Source organism: Podarcis gaigeae (genome assembly GCF_964106915.1).
Source record: "Podarcis gaigeae genome assembly, chromosome: 16".
Lineage (NCBI taxonomy): Eukaryota > Metazoa > Chordata > Lepidosauria > Squamata > Lacertidae > Podarcis > Podarcis gaigeae.
Genome location: NC_139693.1, coordinates 16,278,328 through 16,298,270, shown reverse-complemented (window position 1 = coordinate 16,298,270; position 19,943 = coordinate 16,278,328). Strand labels below are relative to the sequence as shown.

Sequence of the window (19,943 nt, the reverse complement as noted above, 5' to 3'; positions counted from 1 at the left end):
TTTGAAAGCACGTCAAAGTGCAAGTAGATAAATAGGTACCACTCCGGTGGGAAGGTAAACGGCGTTTCCGTGCGCTGCTCTGGTTCGCCAGAAGTGGCTTAGTCATGCTGGCCACATGACCCGGAAGCTGTACGCCGGCTCCCTCAGCCAATAAAATGAGATGAGCGCCGCAACCCCAGAGTCAGTCATGACTGGACCTAATGGTCAGGGGTCCCTTTACCTTTACCTTTAAGTAAGAAGCAACGTGATGGAAGTGTCTAAAGTTATTCATGGCATGGAGAAAGTGGAAGGATAAAAGTTCCTCTCCCTCTCTTGTAATACTAGAACTCGTGGACATCCAATGCAGCTGAATGGTGGAAGATTCAGGACAGAGAAAAGGAAGTCCTTCACACAGCACAAGGGAAGCAGCGATGCTCACCAACCTTGATGGCTTTCAAAGAGAATTGCCTGTGGGTTTCCCATTGATGCACCTGGTTGGCCCTTGTGAGAACAGGAGGCTGGACTAGATGGGCCACCCATGATCCAGCAGCCAAGCTGTTCTTATGTTCTTAGGTTAGGGCGATGTTCACCTGGAAGCGCTCTCCAAAGGAATGCATCTCCTTAGGTCACACAGAGAACAAACCCCACAGGGACTACCTCAATGCAGTGCTTTTACAGTTTTATTGCCTTTGAAGGTTTCTGTATTATGTGTTTGGAATTTGTTTTGGTTTGATTAGTTAATAATTGGTTGGTTTTTTATTGAAAATTATTAAAAATTATTTGGGGGGCTGTTGTTGGACTGCAGCAGCTCCCAGCATTCCTGATCACTGGCCATGCTGGTCAACAGCTGCACCCCCAAATAGAAGTTTCTCGTCTTCAGAGTTGTGGCTCTGATGCATCTGTTTCTGCAGCACCGGCCTCTGCTGGAATCAGTGGTAAAAGATCAGCACGGAAGACTCCGTTATCTCTTTGGAAGCGCTCCAGCCTTTGTGAGTTCCGTATCCGTTCCAGTCGAAGCTGACAAAGTCGCCGCACTGCCGAGGGCTGGCTTCTGGGAAGAACCCTCCTCCCCCAATGCAATGCTAGGAAAGGGAAGAAAGAACAAGGGGAGAGAGGTGGGACAAATTGGGAGGGGATGCAAGCCCTACGGAGAGGATGGGATCACAATTTGAAATGCGCGTGATGGATTGCAGAGCTCAGCAGCATAGGAGAAAAAGAAACTCGGGGGGGGGCAAATACAAAATACACCTAGTCTTATGAACTCTGCTGAGAGACTTAAGCATCAGAGTGTGATCAGGCCACTGTCAGCCAGCCAGCAATGGGATTTTTTTGCAACAGCAAGGTGGTGGCACTTTTGAGCTGCATTACTAAATGCACTGACTGCCCAGTCTTTGGTCACCCCCAGTTTGTTTATAACAAGGAAGGTGTTATGAGAATTATAAGGTCTAAGATATAAAATAAATGTACCAGGCAAACACATACATAAATATATAAACACATTTTTAGAACTAAAATACCCAACAGATGAAGTTAGACAACAGATCAACAGAGCCAGACTGATACCCAGAGAGAACTTGCTGCAAGACAGACCCAAAAAAGAAAATAACAGAACACCTCTAGTCATCACATACAGCTCCCAAGTTAAAACAGTACAACGCATCATCAGAGATCTACAACCTCTCCTGGACAATGACAGTTCTCTTTCTCAAGCTCTGGGAGGAAGACCTTTCATTGCCTACAGACAGCCACCCAGTCTTAAACAACTCCTAACCCACAATAATACTACAACCAGACCTAACACGGACACTGGCACCAGAGCCTGCAATAAACCCAGATGCCAACTTTGCTGCCACATACACCCGGACAACACCATTACTGGCCCCAACAACATCACACATACCATCTCGGGACTATTTAATTGCTCATCGTCTAACATTGTGTATGCCATCAAATGCCAACAGTGTCCTTCAGCTCTCTATATTGGACAAACAGGCCAGACCTTACGCCAAAGAATAATCGGACATAAATCGGACATCAGGAATCACAAGACAGAGAAACCAGTAGGAGAACACTTCAATCTCCCAGGACATTCTATACAAGATCTCAAAGTAGCTGTTTTACTACAAAGGAATTTCAGAAATAGACTGGAAAGAGAAGCTGCTGAATTACAACTTATCACCAAACTTAAAACCATGGAGAAACCTGGCCTGAACAAAGACCTTGGATTCTTATCTCATTATACATGACAAAGCCATTTTTCACCTTTTCACCCCTTGCTTCTTCCTGTAAGACCTATTGCAGTCGTTAAGAGTCGTCAACAGGCTCATCACAGCTATCTGCCAATCACCCATTCCCACCAGCCTTCTGAGTAATACCCCTCCCCACCTTCTCACTATATAGAAGGGTCTGGAAACTTCTGTTTCAGTGTATCTGAAGAAGTGTGCATGCACACGAAAGCTCATACCAAGAACTGACTTAGTTGGTCTTTAAGGTGCTACTGGAAGGAATTTTTTTTATATAAACACATGTCTGAAACAGTACAGGAAAACAATCCTAAAGCCATTTTGACTCTTTCAGTGACCTCAAATATTCATCCGCAGTTTGGATGGAAGTGCCTGCCTTAAGGGCACATTTGGGTATGAATAGGGTGAGCCTGTGACCTGGACTCAGGAATTACTTGTATTTATCCTGACAAAAGAATGGCCAAGCTGTCCAGGTAAACCCATTAACAGGTTTCCTGCCAGACAGGATTCTGCTGTAGACTGCCCCTTCTGTGATGTATGTATGATGTATTGTGGGGTGGTCTTGATCTAAAAGGTAAAGGACCCCGACAGTTAAGTCCAGTCGCGAACAACTCTGGGGTTGCAGCGCTCATCTTGCTTTACTGGCCAAGGGAGCTGGTGTTTGTCCGCAGACAGTTTTTCTGGGTCATGTGGCCAGCATGACTAAGCCGCTTCTGGCAAAACCAGAGTAGCGCACGGAAACGCTGTTTACCTCCCCGCCGGAGCGGTATGTGGGGGTCAGGTGGGATGGCTATGAGGAATTATGAAAAATGGAACAAGCCATTGTGTTACAATGAAAGCATTGCTTGACTGGGTTTGAGTCGCTGACAATAATTTCTGATCGAATCCCACAAGCCTCTGCACCTCTGCCATTTTCTTTCTCTACGCCTGACAGGCAAGTATAAGCATTCTAAACACAGCCCAGTTGTTCACCAGGCATCCTGAGCCATAAAGATAGAAGGTAGCTTTGATGTAGCTTTTGTTAGTTTTGTTAATCTTCAGATAGATCTTAAGGGCCAGGAACAGAGTTTACACGGAGATGGTAAATGCGACTTTCTTTCCCGTGGGTTTATGACCTCCGAGGGGTACTAAATGCATTCCTCCTTGGTTCCTGTTTATTTAGCTTAACCACGTATGCATGCTCAAGTAGGAAATAGTTTCTTTGTAGTTAAAAGGATTTCTTCTGATCTGACTTTGTCCCACGTGGGGTTTTCGAAATGCTCAGAGAAAATCTGATTGGTGCTTACGAACACTGTGTAAAAAGTTCTTTTGTGAATAAAACGACCTGGGCCAAGGGGTGGACAAATTATTATTGGCACTTCCTCCCAGAGTCTTGCTGGGCAAGCCTCGTCTGTGTTTTATTAATCAGAGTCCAATCCTTCCTTGCTTTTGGAATGCAACATTTATCTATTTATCTACTTGCACTTTGACGTGCTTTTGAACTGCTAGGTTGGCAGGAGCTGGGACCCCCGTCATGGGGATTCGAACCGCCGACCTTCCGATCTGCAAGTCCTAGGCTCAGTGGTTTAGACCACAGTGTCATCCGCGTCTTGATCTACAGGGTGGCAATTTCAAAAGTCTATATAAGGGCTTGCACACCATTGTTCTGGGTTCCTCCCTCCTGCATTTGGGGCGGGCGGTTTGAGCACCCTGTTGCAACAGTTTAATAAAGATCAGGCTTACTAGCTGCTTTGCTTCTCAATATTCTCTGGTTGGCCTCTGTTATTTTCTCCTGTCGATAGGGAACTCGCTTTAGGACTCTATATGGACTCTTGGGTACCCCATAAGGGAAAAGGAGCAGTTTTATAACAGAAGGCAAGCAAGAGTTGAGGGTTTTGTGGAAGAGGAGGGCCCCAGCTGGCAAAAGGAACTTCAGGAGATACAGGAAACCCTCAGCACCCTAAGTTGAAAGTGGAGGACATGCAGAGGCTACTCAAATCCTTTAAAAGTGGCTGTTGGGAGGGAAAACTGGCAGAAGCCAAGAAGAGACAAGAGGGCATCTTGCTGTAGATTCAAGGCTGGTGAGGAGACTCACGTGTTCTGTGTTGCATCCCGTGACTTTAACACCAGGGCACAGAGCCATGGCGGCTTTCTCGTGATTAAACACTCGGAACTGCACAAAGCCAGCGACAAATTCGGCTGAGAAAAAGAAAGGAGAAATAGCAGAAGTGTCTTTAGTCCCTCTGGTGGAAAACCTTGGCCAGCAGCTGGGCGTAACGACATCAGAAAAGCCAGCTGGATCAAGCCAGGAGCCCACCTAGCCCAGCACATAGTTGTCAACTTACAGATTTGAAAATAAGGGACCAGCAGCCAAAATAAGGGATTTTCCGGGCACAGGTATGTTCAACTTCTGAGCCCCTCCGAGCCAAAGGCAGAAAGCCCAGCCAGCAGCCAAACGAAGCCTCAAGCGGTGGTTCCCCTCACAGCAACCCGGCAAAGGGGATGCAGCAAGGAAAACCACTGTTGCCTCTCCACTGGGAAGGGCTGAGCAAAGGCGAGTCCCCAGGCAACGCGGCCAAATTGATGGGCACAAGGCATGCAAGCTCCACCCCCCAGTCGTTCTTAGACTCCTTATTGGATAAGCAATGCAGCCAAGCAACACAGTTGGCGTCCCCCTCTTCCCTGGCCAGCAGGGAGGGAGGGAGATGAGCTGCTTCCTTTGAAACCTGGGAAATTTAAGGGACATCATCAATAAGGGACAGCAGCGGGACACGGCGCTGGGATAAGGGAGTTTCCCGCCAAATAAGGGACAGTTGACAGCTATGGCCCAGCATCCTGTTCTCACAGGGCCCAACCAGATGCCCCTTCTGGGAAGTCCAAAAGCAGGGCCAGAGCAGATGAGCCCCTCTCTCCTCCTATGGTTTCCAAGAACTGCTATTTAGAAGCATTACTGCCTCTGAGCCTGGAGACAGAGGATAGCCATCTAGTATTACTACTATTAAAATCTGTGTACCGCCCTTCATCAGCAGAACTCAGAGTGGTTCACGACATAAAAATATAATATGAAAGCACAAAACACATGATAGAAACAACAACAAAACCACAAACCAATACCCCCCAATGAATTTGTCTAATCCTCTTTTAAAGCCATCCAAGTTGGAGCAAATTCTATAATAATTTATCTATGCACTTCCTGAAGAAGCCCTCGTTTTTTTGGTCTCTCCTGAATATTCCAACATTCAGCTTCATGGGATGTGCATGAGTTCTAGTGTTAAACAAGAGCGGGACAAAAACTCCTCTATTTGCTTTCTCCGTGCCACACATAACTGCGTAACTTGAGCCTCAGTCGCACTGCCGCATCCTAAACCCTTGTTGCAGAGATACATAATTTGTTATTTACCGTATTTTTCTCTCTATAGGGCGCACCGGACCATTTGGCGCACCTAGATTTTAGGGAGGGGGAGGGGAAAATAAAGGGGGGAAATTATTTTTTTCCCCCAGCCCCAAAGAGCAAAGAAGCCAAGACAGCCAGCGGGATCCATCCCGCTGGCTGTCTTGGCTTCCTCTTTAGCCGCACGCAACCTCTCCATCCGGGAGAGGCTGCGCGCGGTTTGGCAGAAGCCAAGACAGCGAGCGGGATGGATCCCGCTCGCTGTCTTGGCTTCGTTTTTAGCCGTGGAACTCCCGCCGGGCTCCGAAGGCTTGCGGATAGCTGCCTGCATTCGCTCCATAGGACGCACACACATTTCCCCTTTATTTTTGGAGGGGAAAAAGTCTGTCCTATAGAGCAAAAAATACAGTATTTTTTTAAAAATAAGCCAGGTAAGGTGAGCATGCGAGGGAACCCAGTTCTTCAGTAAACCCAGTTTTTCAATAAATGTGTCTCAGGCCTTGCAACCAAGCATCTTGGCAAATAGTTAGGCAGTCAAGTTAGGCACCTGAGTGAGTTGAGCAGCAGGTCAAGGAGAGACCTCATCAGAGCCCTCATCTGCCCCCCCCCCCATTTATTATTTATGCTCAGCCATAGTCTGGTCAAAGGAAGCAAGACTGACTTCGCCCGTTTGGAGAATAGTAGTCCGAGGTATTCTGGGCACTCCCTGCATCGTAGGTGACGGGAACGGCTGGGCCGTTGTTGGTCTGGCAGGTGCCAATGCCATAGGTCACGGGGTATTTCTGAAAAGAGAAGCAGGAAGGGATCTGAGGCTCGCTTTGGGCTTGTGGCGTTCCTCATGCTCAGCCAGAAAAGATCCATAAGGGAGGAAAGGAGATCCAGAACATCTAATTACTCTCAGCACAGGAACGTGACACAGGCCAAGGGGACGGGAGCCCCAGTACAAAAAGACAACGGGTGAATTGGGCCCCTTCTAGGGTGCAGCTGCTCCCACTTTTTCTGTCTCCTCTACCTCAGAGAGACCCCCCAAATCTCCCACCCAGCCTCATCCCAGACTTGGATGAAATTAGGGACACCCTATTCCATATCCTCCAATGTTTCTCTGATGAAAACAGGGACGTCCTAAGCAAAAGTGATGGGACGCGGGTGGCGCTGTGGGTTAAACCACAGAGCCTAGGACTTGCCGATCAGAAGGTTGGAAGTTCAAATCCCTGCAATGGGGTGAGCTCCTGTTGCTCGGTCCCTGCTCCTGCCCACCTAGCAGTTCGAAAGCACGTCAAAGTGCAAGTAGATAAATAGGTACCGCTCCGGCAGGAAGGTAAACGGCGTTTCCGTGCGCTGCTCTGGTTCGCCAGAAGCGGCTTAGTCATGTTGGCCACATGACCCGGAAGCTGTACACCGGCTCCCTCGGCCAGTAAAGCGAGATGAGCACCGCAACCCCAGAGTCGGCCACGACTGGACCTAATAGTCAGGGGTCCCTTTACCTTTACCTTTTAAGCAAAAGCGAGAACATTCCAGGATCAAATCAGAAACTGGGGTGGCTTCTGTAAATCTGTGACTGTCCCTGGAAAATGGGGGCACTTGGAGGGTCTGTGGGACCCCAGTATGTGACCAGGGGGTGCCTTCCTGCCCTGCTTGTGGGCTTGCTGGAGGCCCCAGGACACTGGCCTAGATGGGGCCCTGATCTGGGGTCTCTGCCACAGCAGGGCTTTCCTAGGGAAACTTGGAGGCCTGGGGAAGGGCCCTTATAGCTCAGTGGCAGAGGGTCTGCCTTGCAAGCAGAAGGTCGCAGGTTCAATCCCTGCTGGTGGCCTCCCCAGGAGGGGTTAGAGGGACACTCCTGTCTAAAATCCTGGAGCGCCATTGCTGTCTGTCAGTGTAGACGGTTCTGAGGGAGCTTCCTGGGTCCCCGTTACTAAAAAAAAAGGGGGGGAATTCTCCTGCCCTGCTCAACCACCCAAATCCCAAATACCGAGTCAGCCGGCAGAAATGCTGAGTCACCACTTGCTTACCTGGTAGAGCCTGAGAAGGTTCCCTCCAAGCTCAGACAAGAACCCGTTTTCGGTGCGGTATCTCAGGAGCGAAGACTCACGCCATTTCTTCATGGGGGTGTTGTTGGGGACGTGCCATATGGCCATGTCTGCTGCTTCAAGGTCATAATAGCCAGGATTCTGGAAAGAAAGAGAAATCAGGGGTGTTAGAGGGGGAGGGGGGTTTGGTTTTTAAATGTAAATCTTTTACAGTAACAGGAGACACTGTCGAGAAAGAGCCATTTCCTCTGCATTTCCCCCTTGCAAGTTCCTATTTGTGGCAGTCTATTTTTGTCCCTGTTTTTGCCTTTTAGGGGGATGTCTTTGAAACATTTCCCCATGTACCTTCAATTGGCAGAATTGCCATTCTGACACAGGTGCCACATAAGACCCACATTTGTAAGAACTCAGTCATTTAATATGGCGAAACTTTGGAACTCCCTGCCACTTGATATCAGCCGGTGCTGTCACTGTACCTTTCCTCGGAGCCTCCAGTTTAGACAACCCTCCCCAGATGTTTAGAAAGTTGACGCGGATTTTAATTTGTTTCCATTTCTTGTTATTTTAACCTTTCGCATGTTTTACATTACTGCTGGGGCCAAGCTCTGCTGAACTCAGTAGCAGTGGACTTCTGAATAGGCAGGCAAAGGGTATTGTTCACCTATTGCGCCACTACAAAGACAGTCTCACCTTGTAGTCATCACTGGTTGAGGCTATAGCTGACCCAAAGGTGGAGTTGTTGGACCAGTTTCCATCTCCTGTAGCGTAGTTGGCATTACTGCCTTGCTGGCTGGACCAGCGGTCCCCCACGGTGCATTTCCCATACATGTTGTTTTCGTGGACACTGGCCACCAAAGTCCAGCCTCCTCCATTGGTGGTCATGTCACAGAAGGTCTGGTAGATCTCTCCGTCTTCCGTGGCCAGGAAATACAACCCATCTGCTCAAAGGACAGGATCAAGACAGGATCTTTTTTTTTCTTAATATGATGTTTATTAAATTTTCTTTTTTCCTTTATAACGACCAAATAAAATTTCTTCATCACATATACCGGTATCTTTGCTCAAATTGAGCTTTGACTTCCTCCCGTCCCCCTCCCTGACTTCCATATGTACTCATTTTTATCTTCGCATTTCTAAATCATCACCCTAATTACCTTATCTCCATACTTAAAAGACTTACTTCTGATATTTATAAACAGGCATCAAATCATAACCTTACAAAATATTTTAAATCAATCTTGCAAATGTTTGCAGTGTTCCTTCATATACTATACAAATTTATTCCAGTCCTTTTCAAATAGTTGCACTGGTTTCGGATTTTCCCCGTCAGTCTCGCCAGCTTAACCTATTCAATCATCTTTGTCTGCCATTCTTCCAACGTTGGAAGTTCTTGCTGCTTCCATTTCTGGGCGAAAAGTATCCTTGCTGCCGTGGTAGCATGCATAAATATATTTATGTCTTTTTTGGGATTTTCTTCACCTATTATCCCTAATAAGAAAGCTTCTGGTTTTTTAATAAAGGTATTTTTGAAAACCTTTTTCAGGTCATTATATATCATACCCCAGTAGGCTTTAAACTTAGGACACGTCCACCACATATGAAAGAAATTCCCTTCCTTCTCCTTACATTTCCAACATACCTTATCTTAAATTCTATACAGTTTAGCTAGTCGGCGTCAAATACCACCTATACATCATCTTCATTAAATTTTCTTTTAATGCCCTACATGCAGTGAATTTAATTGTTTTTGTCCATAATCTTTCCCACATCTCTAATTCAATATTGTGACCAAAATCTTGCGCCCATTTAATCATAAGTGTCTTAACTCCTTCAGGATCAATACAGGATCAAGGAATTGGGTGGTCTTAAGAAGACTTGGCCACCTTTAGATCAGTGTTTCCCAAACTTGGGTCTGTTTACGGACTACAATTCCCATCATCCCTGACCACAGGTCTTTGCTAGCTAGGGATGATGGGAGTTGTAGTCCACAGAACAGCTGCTTATTTCCTCACCTGTGCACCCTGGCAAGGAGCTCTTGATTTCTTTGCAGCTCCTTGGAAGCTTGTGAAGACCGTGTGGATTGCTTGTGCTGCAGGATGAGGCCTCTTCCCACTTCTGCAGCAGACCGAGGACATCTTGCTTTGCGGAGCTGAGGCAGCAGCTGCTATCTGCGTGCAGGACAATAGGTGTGAACAGGTCGACTCACCCAGACAGATGGAGAGGGAGTTGCCCAGGTTGGAAGACGGAAGCAGGATCCAGGGTGACCTTGGCAGGATGGGGAACTGGGCCAGAACTAACAACATGAATTTCAACAGAGATCAATGCACTTAGGTAGGCAGACAATACAGGAAGAGTGACAACTTGGCTTGACAGCAGAAACTAGGAAAAGGCATCCAGGGTTTTAATGGATAAGCGAAACGTGAGCCAGCAGTGTGGTATGGCAGCAAAATGGGCCAATGCAATTCTAGGTTGTATCAAGAGAAGTATAGTGTCCAGAATGTGAGAAGTAATGGTCAGTGTTTTTCCCCCCTGGAAAAATAGGTGTAGGTACTCACTATGAAGTTGTTACAGTAAGTGCCACAACTTTTAACAAAAAAAGAGAGGTGTCAGTACTGGGTACCCGTGAGTACCCTTTTTTAAAACAAAACCCAACAGCACTGGTACTGCTCCATTCTACTTTGGTCAGATTTCACCTGAATACTGTTTCCAGTTCTGGTTGTCAGGAAGGGATATGAACAAACTGGAAATGGGGGCGGTCAATGGACCGCAGAACTGGATAAAATGACAGGAGGGATTTGAAACCTGCGGGACCAGAGATTTACAGAAGATTGGAAGAAATATACAAACTATTTGAAGAGCAACTGTAATCAACAAATTATGCTAGTAGGATTACAAGAAGTTTTGTAAGGAGAAATATATGAAATATTGCAAAGAAGAGAAAGAAGAGAGACATTAGTTACGAGATTTAAATGTAATAGTGAGAATAAGAAATGTATATTAATGTCAGGGACGCAGCGGGAGCGCAGGGAGGGGAGGAGATGGAGAGCGAGGGGGAGCAATCCGAGGGGAGCGTAGGAGAAGAGGACAGTAGCCCGAGAGATTCCATGAGCCTCTCCAGCGAATCGGAAGATTCACAGAAGGGGGCGCCGATGGCCAGGGCAAGGGGGGCCCCAAGGGGGACACCCCAGAAGCAAGGGGCCAGCGGGGACTCCCAGAGCAGCAGTTGGAAATCAGGACCAGCTTCCCCACCAGAGCGTAATGGGGGGGAAGAGTCCCAGGTATCAGGGCCAGCGTATTCACCACCAGCGAGAGAAGATGAGTCAGGGTTGACCACGCCTCCATCGGAGAGCGAGGGAACGGTCGAGAGGAAGGTTGCCGGCTACGCGCGCGCGCGCGCGCCAAGTTCAAATGTACAGGCGAGCGGCACAGCAGGTAGCCCGGATAGGGAACCAGGTCCTAAAGCCCGCCGGAAGGAGGGGCAAGAATTAGGGGGGTCAGCGTCAGAAGAGTCCAGAAAGGATGAAACCCCAGCGGGCAGGAGGGCCCAGAGGAGGAAGGAGCTAAGGAAGAGGTGGAGCAAGGCTAGGGTCTTAAACTGGTGTCAGGGGGGAGGAGACTCAGATTGAACTTCGCCGGTCTAGACTTTAAGACGTAGAGCAGCACGCTCCGGCTTTGAAATGGAAACTGAACTTCAATAAAGACTTTTGTAAATAACTACAGCCGGGCGTTGGTCCTTTGTGAGCTGGGACCTAGGGGCGGCTCTGACAATTAAGATAAAATATTGGAAAATTTTCAGATGTGATTGATGGAAGTAAAAAAATTGTGTAGGATATAAAAGTATGTTTAATAATTGTTGAAAATGATATGTTAAAAAACTAATAAAAATATTAAAATAAAAAAAAGGAAATGGGAGCCAAGACCATGAGAAAAGTTTTATGAAGCTTTGTTCAATCTGGAGAAGAGACCAAAGGTTGGGATCCCCCCCCCCGCTCTCCTGACACTAGAAGCCAGGGGACATCTAATGAAGTGGAATATTGGAAGAGTCACAATGGAGAAACAAAAGGGCTTTTACACGTAGCACATCGTTAAACTATGGAACTCCCTGCCACAGGGGGTGGTGATGGCCACCAGCTTGGATGGTTTTTAAAGAGGATTGGGCAAATTCATGGAGGAGGAAACTATCAATGGCTACTAGCAGTTCTGGAAGCCGCAGGAGGGGAAAGGGCTCTTGCGTTTGGATCCTGATTGTGGGCTTCGCACTGGCACTTGTTTGGCCCCTGTGAGAACAGGATGCTGGACTAGACGGCTGGTTGGCCACCTGACCCCGGAGATGTTTGTTATACTCTTAAGATACAATCACCGCCTTCAAACATTTGAAGAGCCCTCACAGAGAGCAGATCTGATTTATGTTCCTCCGGAGGCGAGGGCTGAAACCAGCAGTTTCGATTTCCGAGAAATGGGATTTTGACTCAATAGCAGGGAGAACTTCCTGATGGCACAAGGTGTTCAGCCGTGGAACACAGAGTCCTGGAAGGTGAGAAACTCTTCAATCACTAGCGGCTTTTAAGTGGAGGCTGGATAGGTACTTATCACTGGGTACTGCAGGCGTGCATCTCCTTCATTGGCAGGGGGCTTGGCTAGATGTCCTTTGGAGGTGCCCTTCCAACACAACGGTTCCAAGAGTTTGCCCCAAGATATGCCAAATGTGTATGGAAAGGCCCCTTGCCCCCCCAAAAAAGACCAAAGAAAAGCACAACATCCTGGCACAGTCTCTCCCCCCCCCCCCAGGCACCAGCATATACTTACCACACAGGTCCCCCTTTGGGAGGTCAGCCAAGAGTAAAAGGAGGAGAGCAAATCGCTTCATGGTGGGCTTTTTCTGTGGGTGAAAATGAGAGGGCTGGTGAGTCAATGGCAGGGGTGGCTCACCCCTAGGAACTGGTGGGCCTTTATCAGTAAGGTAAAGGTAAAGGTACCCCTGCCCGTACGGGCCAGTCTTGACAGACTCTGGGGTTGTGCGCCCATCTCACTCAAGAGGCCAGGGGCCAGCGCTGTCCGGAGACACTTCCGGGTCACGTGGCCAGCGTGACATCGCTGCTCTGGCGAGCCAGAGCCGCACACGGAAACGCTGTTTACCTTCCCGCTGGTAAGCGGTCCCTATTTATCTACTTGCACCCGGAGGTGCTTTCGAACTGCTAGGTTGGCAGGCGCTGGGACCGAGCAGCGGGAGCGCACCCCGCCGCAGGGATTCGAACCGCCGACCTTTCGATCGGCAAGTCCTAGGCGCTGAGGCTTTAACCCACAGCGCCCCCCAAAATAAAAATAAAAATAAAATGTTTAGGGGTACTCTCATTTTGACTCAAGAAAATCACCATTTTATAGTTCAAATCGGGAAAAAGAAATACAGTAAATGGACAAAAGTACAAAGATTCGCAAAATGTTTCAGGTTATGCGTCCCCCCAGAAAAAAAAGCAGTGGTCTTAATCAAACGACTGAACAATTCGTCTCTCTTAATCCGGCGCCCTGCAATCAACATGATTCATCACTTGCTTTAGAATTGTAGAGTTGGAAGGGACCACGAGGGTCATCTAGTCCAACCCCCTGCAATGCAGGAATCTTTTGCCCAATGTGGGCCTTGAACTCACAACCCTAAGATCAAGAGTCTTCTGCTCTACCAACTGAACTATCCACGGCCCATCCACACCAACATTCATTCATTCATTCATTCATTCATTCATCCCTTCACCCTAAGGTCCCATGGTGGGTTAGAGCATTAAAAGCAATCAAAAAACAGCTTACAACCATAAAAATAAGGTGGGTCCTAATAATATATCCCTCGTGTGAAAATCCAGGCAAAGCAGTGCGTCTTCAGCATCCCCTGAAAGCTGTAGGATGAAGGTGCCAGATGCACTTGTGCAGGGACTTCCACAACTTAGGGGCCACCACAGAGAAAGCCCTCTCTTCTTGGGCCACCGCCCCCCCCCCGAGCACCTGAGGGCAAAGGAACTACCAAGAGGGGCCCCCTCTGCTGATCTTAATCACACCACCTCCTAGAGCATCTGCAGGGAAGGAGACGGTCTTTCAGATATTTGGGGCCTGAGTCATTTAGGGCTTGGAATGCTAACATGAGCATCTTGACTTGGGTCCAGGAATGAACGGGCAACCAGTGCCGCTGTTTTGAAACAATGAGATATATAAGATCTAATGGGAACCCAAATCAGTAATCTGGCCCCTGCATTTGAGACCATCTGAAGTTTTCCATGACTGAAGTTGAGCAGCGTTGTATGCCTGCTCTTCCACGATTACAGCCATAACTGCAAGACCAAAGGACTTCTGCTCTGAATATTCTGCCCACAGGTGCAGATCCTAGCCTGGAGCCAGATGCGGCGTTACCTGACAACCTGCGGGAAAGGAGAGGGGACCCTTTGCCAGAGGCAGATGGGTGGGGACCCTCCTTCAGCTCCTCCTAGCTAGAAGGACAAAAGCCAGAGCTGAGAGCTGGCTGTGATGTGTGATAAGAAGGCTGGGGAAAGTTGTTGGCTGGAAAAGGCAGAGAGAGAGAGAGAGAGAGAGAGAGAGAGAGAGAGAGAGAGAGAGATATCACAATGTTTGATTTCTGCTTGAATCCAGGCTGCAGCTATGGGAGAAACAACCCTTCTGTGGTGCTGATGCTGTGAATCCCTCCATTGTAGGCTCAGGATGTACATAAACCATATATCCTAAAGACACCGTAGTCTCTGCTGTGCCTCATTCCCTGTAACCCACGGGATCTTGCACCACTTGAAGGTTGGGGTATCGTGCAACAATACCAGTCGGGACCACTGATACCAACCTAGTAGTAGTAACACCCCACCCCACCAACCAGAACCACCACTGTTATTCTTGTTACCAGCAGCAACCAGGAACATCACCCACCTGCAGCTATTATTTGCCGCAGTGCAAAGAGACCAGTCACTGATACACCACAACCCTCTTGCCTCCCTTTGGGTCTTCAAGTTTGTCCAAAACTGATATCAACACAGCGACCGCTGAATCCTACTGCTCTACAGTGGTGGGTTCTCTGTGTTCAAAGGGAGTGTGACTTGTTCCCTCCATATTCTATCACACTATTATGCTTTGAAAGAAAGTTCCTGGCTCACCTGGTTAGGAGATGTCAACGTTCTGGTCTTCTGGTGCGCAGAGGTCGCCTCTGTCCTGCCTTTTATTAGCAGCTTGCTGGCAAAAGTCAACAGCCAGGGGGATAACATCAAGGAACTATCAGACTCCAGAATTGTTTGTACAAAGAGCTGGGTGAGTTTGCCGAGCGGCAGATGAAGGGTTTCACGGTTTCAGCAATGTTTCTGGGAAAAGACTTCGTTTTCAGACATGGGGCATCCCCTGCAAGCCTGGCTTTCTTGTTGGGTGGGAAGTCAAGACTTTTTGCAGCAGAAGGTGCAGAAGTGAAAGTTACTGGATGCCTTGCATTCCAGAGTCGCATATCACTGAAATTAAAATTGCACCTAGAAACCTCCAAAAGGATATCACTGGCCTCCTGCTATGTGTTCAGTTGCTGCCCTGTCTTTGGGGGAACTTTGTCGGACATGATAAACCAGAAGCTGACCCAAGTATCTTCCTACACACACCACTCATGGTTTAGGGCCTTTTGCTAGCTGCAGTGGTGCTCTCAGATTCTGAAAGGCTGGTCTCACTAGATCAAGTTCATTAATTTTGTTGAATTAAACTTTCTTAGTGGGTTTTCCAAACCGCTAACTCTTTTTATAGAGTTAGGGTAGGGGACCACTGGGTATAAAGCTATGCAGTGGGGTGGAAGCTCAGAAAAGCTTGGAACCTGCTGCTCTAAAACAGAGGATCGTGCAAAACTACTTAACCCCTGCAGTCTTCCCTCTTTTACCATAAGGAAACCCTCACCACCAGAGGCGACAACCTCTCCAGAAGATTGAGGTGGCCTGGCACAATTGAGGGGCTCAAAAAATACATGGAGTGGGCTGAAACTGCCTCAGCCCCTGGGGGTTGGTGCCTATGCCCACAGAGAACACTTAACCCAGAGACAATTTTTCTTGGGGTGAGCCAGCAGCCACACTGTTTGAGTGCCAAGGAGCTAGCTGACAATGAGGTAGAAATGGCCCAGGCACCCATCTATCTGTCCAGTAACTTATTCCAATAGCTATATTGCAACTCTATTCAGCGTGCAGCAGACCTGCAGCAGGCTGGGTTTGGGCGCAATGTTATCCCCTGCATTTCCTACTTCCATCAGTTAGTGGCCTGTACTCTTTTATCTACAGCTTTACATTAAGTGTGGAAATGTCAGGGACCTGATATCCCAGAGCTTTCCAAACTCTGCCTGCTGTGTGCCAGTTGTGGTGTGTAACTGTGTCCCCGTACATTTTGCCAATGTAGTTTATGTATGCGTCTGTATCTCTTACAAGGGGTTAGCTTAACCTCCGGTTTGCTAGTAAAACTGAATTACTGTGTCGTGAAATTGATGCATGTCTAAAAAGTGTGTCGCCAACATGAAAAGTTCGGAGAGCTCTGCTGTAGCCCCATGCGCATATTCAATGAACAACATTGCTGTGGCAAAAGGGGGGGGGGAGTCCTCTGCAGACGTAAATGTATTTGCATATTGTGCAACATGGAAACAGTGCCAGGATAATGAGGAAAATGAAATCTGAACAAGATAAAACCTTTGGCTAGGTAAGGAGAAAAAGTATTTGCATATTGGATCACTAAAATATATATTACAGTGCTTTTCTGGGGGGCAGGGACCCAAGTCAAATACTCATTTATTTATTTAAAGATAGAATTCCTGATCAGATCCTGCTTCTAAGAAAGAAAAGTTCATAAATCAAGGTAATAAAGGGTGCAAAAAACCCACAACAAATTCAACCCCTTTCTGGGTATGTTGATCAGTAGTTACTGAGAGCATTGGTGGTTGTGTAAAAGGCACAAAGTGACAGGTTCACAAAAGCCAGCCTTGACTAGATTTTAATGAATAGGTTGTTCTGAGTGTCATGTGGTTTGATGGATTATGCAAAGAGCATCTGGTACATTTAAAATGTCATATGTGCAGGCAACTTCTCTTGCAAGGGAGTCCTGAACTAATCATGAAGACTGCAGCCAAACTAAGCAGATGGGTGCTTGCAGAGAGCCCTCTGCTGCGCTTTGAAGGCCCGACAACCAGCTGATGGGGCTTTGAAGTGCCTTGCAGGCCCTGCCCATCCATGGTACCTGCAACCCCTTTTGGACTCAGCTTCAATGCCACTTGCCCCAGAGCTGTTGTGAGCCAGTTAGGTGCAGTGGGTGGCGCTGTGATTTAAACCACTGAGCCTCTAGGGCTTGCCGATCAGAAGGTTGGTGGTTCGAATCCGCACAACGGGGTGAGCTCCTGTTGCTCCTGTAGGCTCCTGCCTACCTAGCAGTTCAAAGCACACCAGTGCAAGTAGATAAATAGGTACCGCTGCGGAGGGAAGGTAAACAGGGTTTCCGTGCGCTCTGGTTTCCGTCACAGCATTCTGTTGCACCAGAAGTGGTTTAGTCATGCTGGTCACATGACCCAGAAAGCTGTCTGGGGACAAACGCTGGCTCCCTTGGCCTGAAAGCGAGATGAGCGCCGCAACCCCAGAGTCGCCTTTGACTGGAGTTAACTGTCCTGGGGCCCTTTTCCTTTTTTACCTTTAGTGCTTAAGAGTCAGACTAGTACCTGGGAGACAAGTGTTCGAATGCCACTTGACCATGAAGCTCAGTTGCTGCCTCTCAGCCTAACCTACCTCACTGGGTTTTTGCGGGGATTAAATCAGTATGGGGAGGAGAACCGTGTATGTCACCTTGAGCTCCTTGGTGAAAAGGGTGGGAAAGAAATGCCTATATACATTTGCATCCCCATGGGGTCCCTGTTAGGATATTTCCGTTCCACCTTAAAAAGGAGACAGGCTGTGGCTTGCTTTATTTTGAAAGCAGTGTGACCTTTGCTTGGGGAGGGGGGTGGGCAGATCAGGCCCCTGAACGGGGTGGTTAGCCAGTCCCATGTCAAGCCCAATAGCATTCAAAACTCTGGAACCAACAAGCTCCAGAGCTAGACAGAACCCCTTTTATGTACAAGTGTTCGTGGATAATAGATCATAGATGGAAGAGTTCAGTGTTAGAAACTGAGATATGAAAGCTAGGAGCTAAATGGCACCTTAAGCCTAGGTTATGGGCACAACCACAGAATGTCTAGGTGCGCTTTTTTATAACAAGAATGCAAAGATGAAAATGAACGAACTGCGGCTAAAATGTTATGTTCGTTTTTCACATGGTCTAGTCATTCCCCTGCCCACCCCCCTAGTATTCTTAAGAGGGTCTCTTCTCCAGTCTTCAGAAAGTAGTTGGAAGAGGGGAGGCAGAAAAAGGTCCTCCTTTCCTTCTATTCTGCAGTTTTAATCTGAAATCTTAGGCTCAGTACTGCACCCAGAGCCCAGAAACTGCTCGCGCCAATGAAATCCCCTGATGCAAAATGCGCCTAGTACAATGGGAGTTTTGAACATTGGAAGAGTTTAAATAGTCCCCACCTGTGACTGCTCAGACCTCTTGGTGCCCTTCAACACCTCAGTTTTTCAAACATGGTGTTAAAAGAAGGCCAAGAGCTCTGTGTCTGAGAATACAAGGTATAGTTGTATTTGAAAAAACCACCTCGGTTTTCCAAAAACTAGATTGATTCAGGCAGATTTTCAGGGACACTATTAAAGCTCGCCCCACCCTATTTTTTGCTGCACACACAGGTGTCACTGCTTGGAAATTGAGGTGCATGCAGCATTGGTGGGAGCAGTAGGATCTGCAATGTTGGCATCAAAATGCCAGCTGACACTCCCCCCCCCCCCCGCTATTTTAATTTGTAATTACCCTTTCTAGGGGAAAGCCAGTCTGTTAAAAAACCAAACCAGTTGTCATCTGTTTGTAATATCTGATTTACTTGTTTGTAGTATTATGCTCCATCTTGGAAGCACCTAAATATCTTAATCACAGAACAGAACAGCAGACAAGCAGGGCATTGTTGGTTTCAGAGTTTATCGTTCTGTCATTCCAGTTTTGAATTAAAGCTGTTTTATTTCAAATACAGGTATTATTATTATTATTATTTAAAAAAACAAAACAGAAAACCAAGAGACAGCATCATTCAGTTAAGGTAGCAAAACATTTTATACAGCTTTTCCATAAAAAGTGGTTTCTCTTGGACAGGGAATAAATATGTAATTTTGGCATCTCTCGTTTCTGTGGAATTCAGGATTTTCCTAGCAGCAAGCACAGATTTGTTAAGGTTACGTGAACAAGGAGAGGTCAATAAAATATTTCAAAACACATTCAAAACACAGTAAAAGGCACATGTCAGCGAAGACTAAGGTTTCAGGACATCCCCTATCCTCAAACATTTTTTTAAACAATTGCTATTTCTCCCCACCTCTCCTCTTTCATGACTGGCAGAATTTCTGTCTGCTGCATGCATCTAAGGCACAGGAACTTTGCCGGGAATATGGGTGGCAACCCTCAGGCACTTTTCCCTTGCACAGCAGGCTGAAATCCAACAGGTGATGCACCTAGTGAATTTCTGTCCATTGCATGCATCTAAAGGCACAGGAATGGCAGCCCTCAGACACAGTCTAGGAGCAGAAAAGAACACCCAGAAGAGCAATTTGAAGCCTCTTCAAGAACAAATAATTTCCCTCCCTACTTGCACTCTGCCCAGTACAACAGACCACCCCCTCCAAAGCAAAAATATATGTGTTTTTAATGTTAATACAAAAAGAAGGTGGGGGACATTTAAATGTTAACCCACCAAAGCAGCAATGTCTATGAAAAGCTTTGTGAAAAACAGAAAGCAAGAACAATGACTAATGTTGTAAACATAAACAGAACTCTTCTTTTTTAAAAAGGGAGAGTGTGGCTGCCCAAAAGTAGAGCCCTTTTAGTCCAGTTGTTCCTGGGCCTCCCCTTCCTACTGAGACATTAACAGCACAAAGCTCTGCATGTTTACTCAGAAGTAAGGCCCACTGACCTCAGCTCCCTAGTAAACAGTGTAGCCACAATCAGGCACCAGCAAAGCACTCTCTCACACACAAAACAACCAGAAGAACTGTAAAGTTAGAAGGGACCCCAAGAGTTATATAGTCCTCCCCCATGCCATTTTTATTTTAAATTACGTAGTGGCAGCACCTTTTCAGTGCTCAGGGCCTTTAAAGGTCTCAATCTGGGGCTCCTCATAAGGGCTGGAGCCTGTTTTGATCATTCCTTAATGCAGGGCTTCAGCTTGCAATATTCAAGCAAGTAGTAACTGCACATCTCTGGGAAGCA

At 47.2% G+C, this 19,943-nt stretch overlaps 1 protein-coding gene across 1 annotated transcript; it reads right to left on the bottom strand.

The window, feature by feature from the left end:
* Positions 1-641: 641 nt before the first annotated feature.
* Positions 642-14,901, bottom strand: LOC310833125 (intelectin-1-like). The gene is made up of 8 exons (XM_083715471.1): positions 14,762-14,901; positions 12,429-12,501; positions 9,635-9,790; positions 8,313-8,560; positions 7,605-7,763; positions 6,254-6,374; positions 4,297-4,400; positions 642-1,061 (listed from the first exon to the last, which is right to left on the bottom strand). The coding sequence occupies exons 1-8, from the start codon at positions 14,867-14,869 to the stop codon at positions 909-911; spliced, it is 1,122 nt and encodes a 373-aa protein (XP_083571597.1). The 5' UTR covers positions 14,870-14,901; the 3' UTR covers positions 642-908.
* Positions 14,902-19,943: the final 5,042 nt, after the last annotated feature.

Coding starts and splice junctions, on each gene's coding strand:
- LOC310833125 (XM_083715471.1), bottom strand. CDS start 14,869: ATGTTATCCCCCTGGCTGTTGACTTTTGCCAGCAAGCTGCTAATAAAA. Junction 12,502..14,761: donor CGTTGACATCTCCTAACCAG/GTGAGCCAGGAA, acceptor TTTCACCCACAG/AAAAAGCCCACCATGAAGCG. Junction 4,401..6,253: donor CTATTCTCCAAACGGGCGAA/GTCAGTCTTGCT, acceptor TCTTTTTCTCAG/CCGAATTTGTCGCTGGCTTT.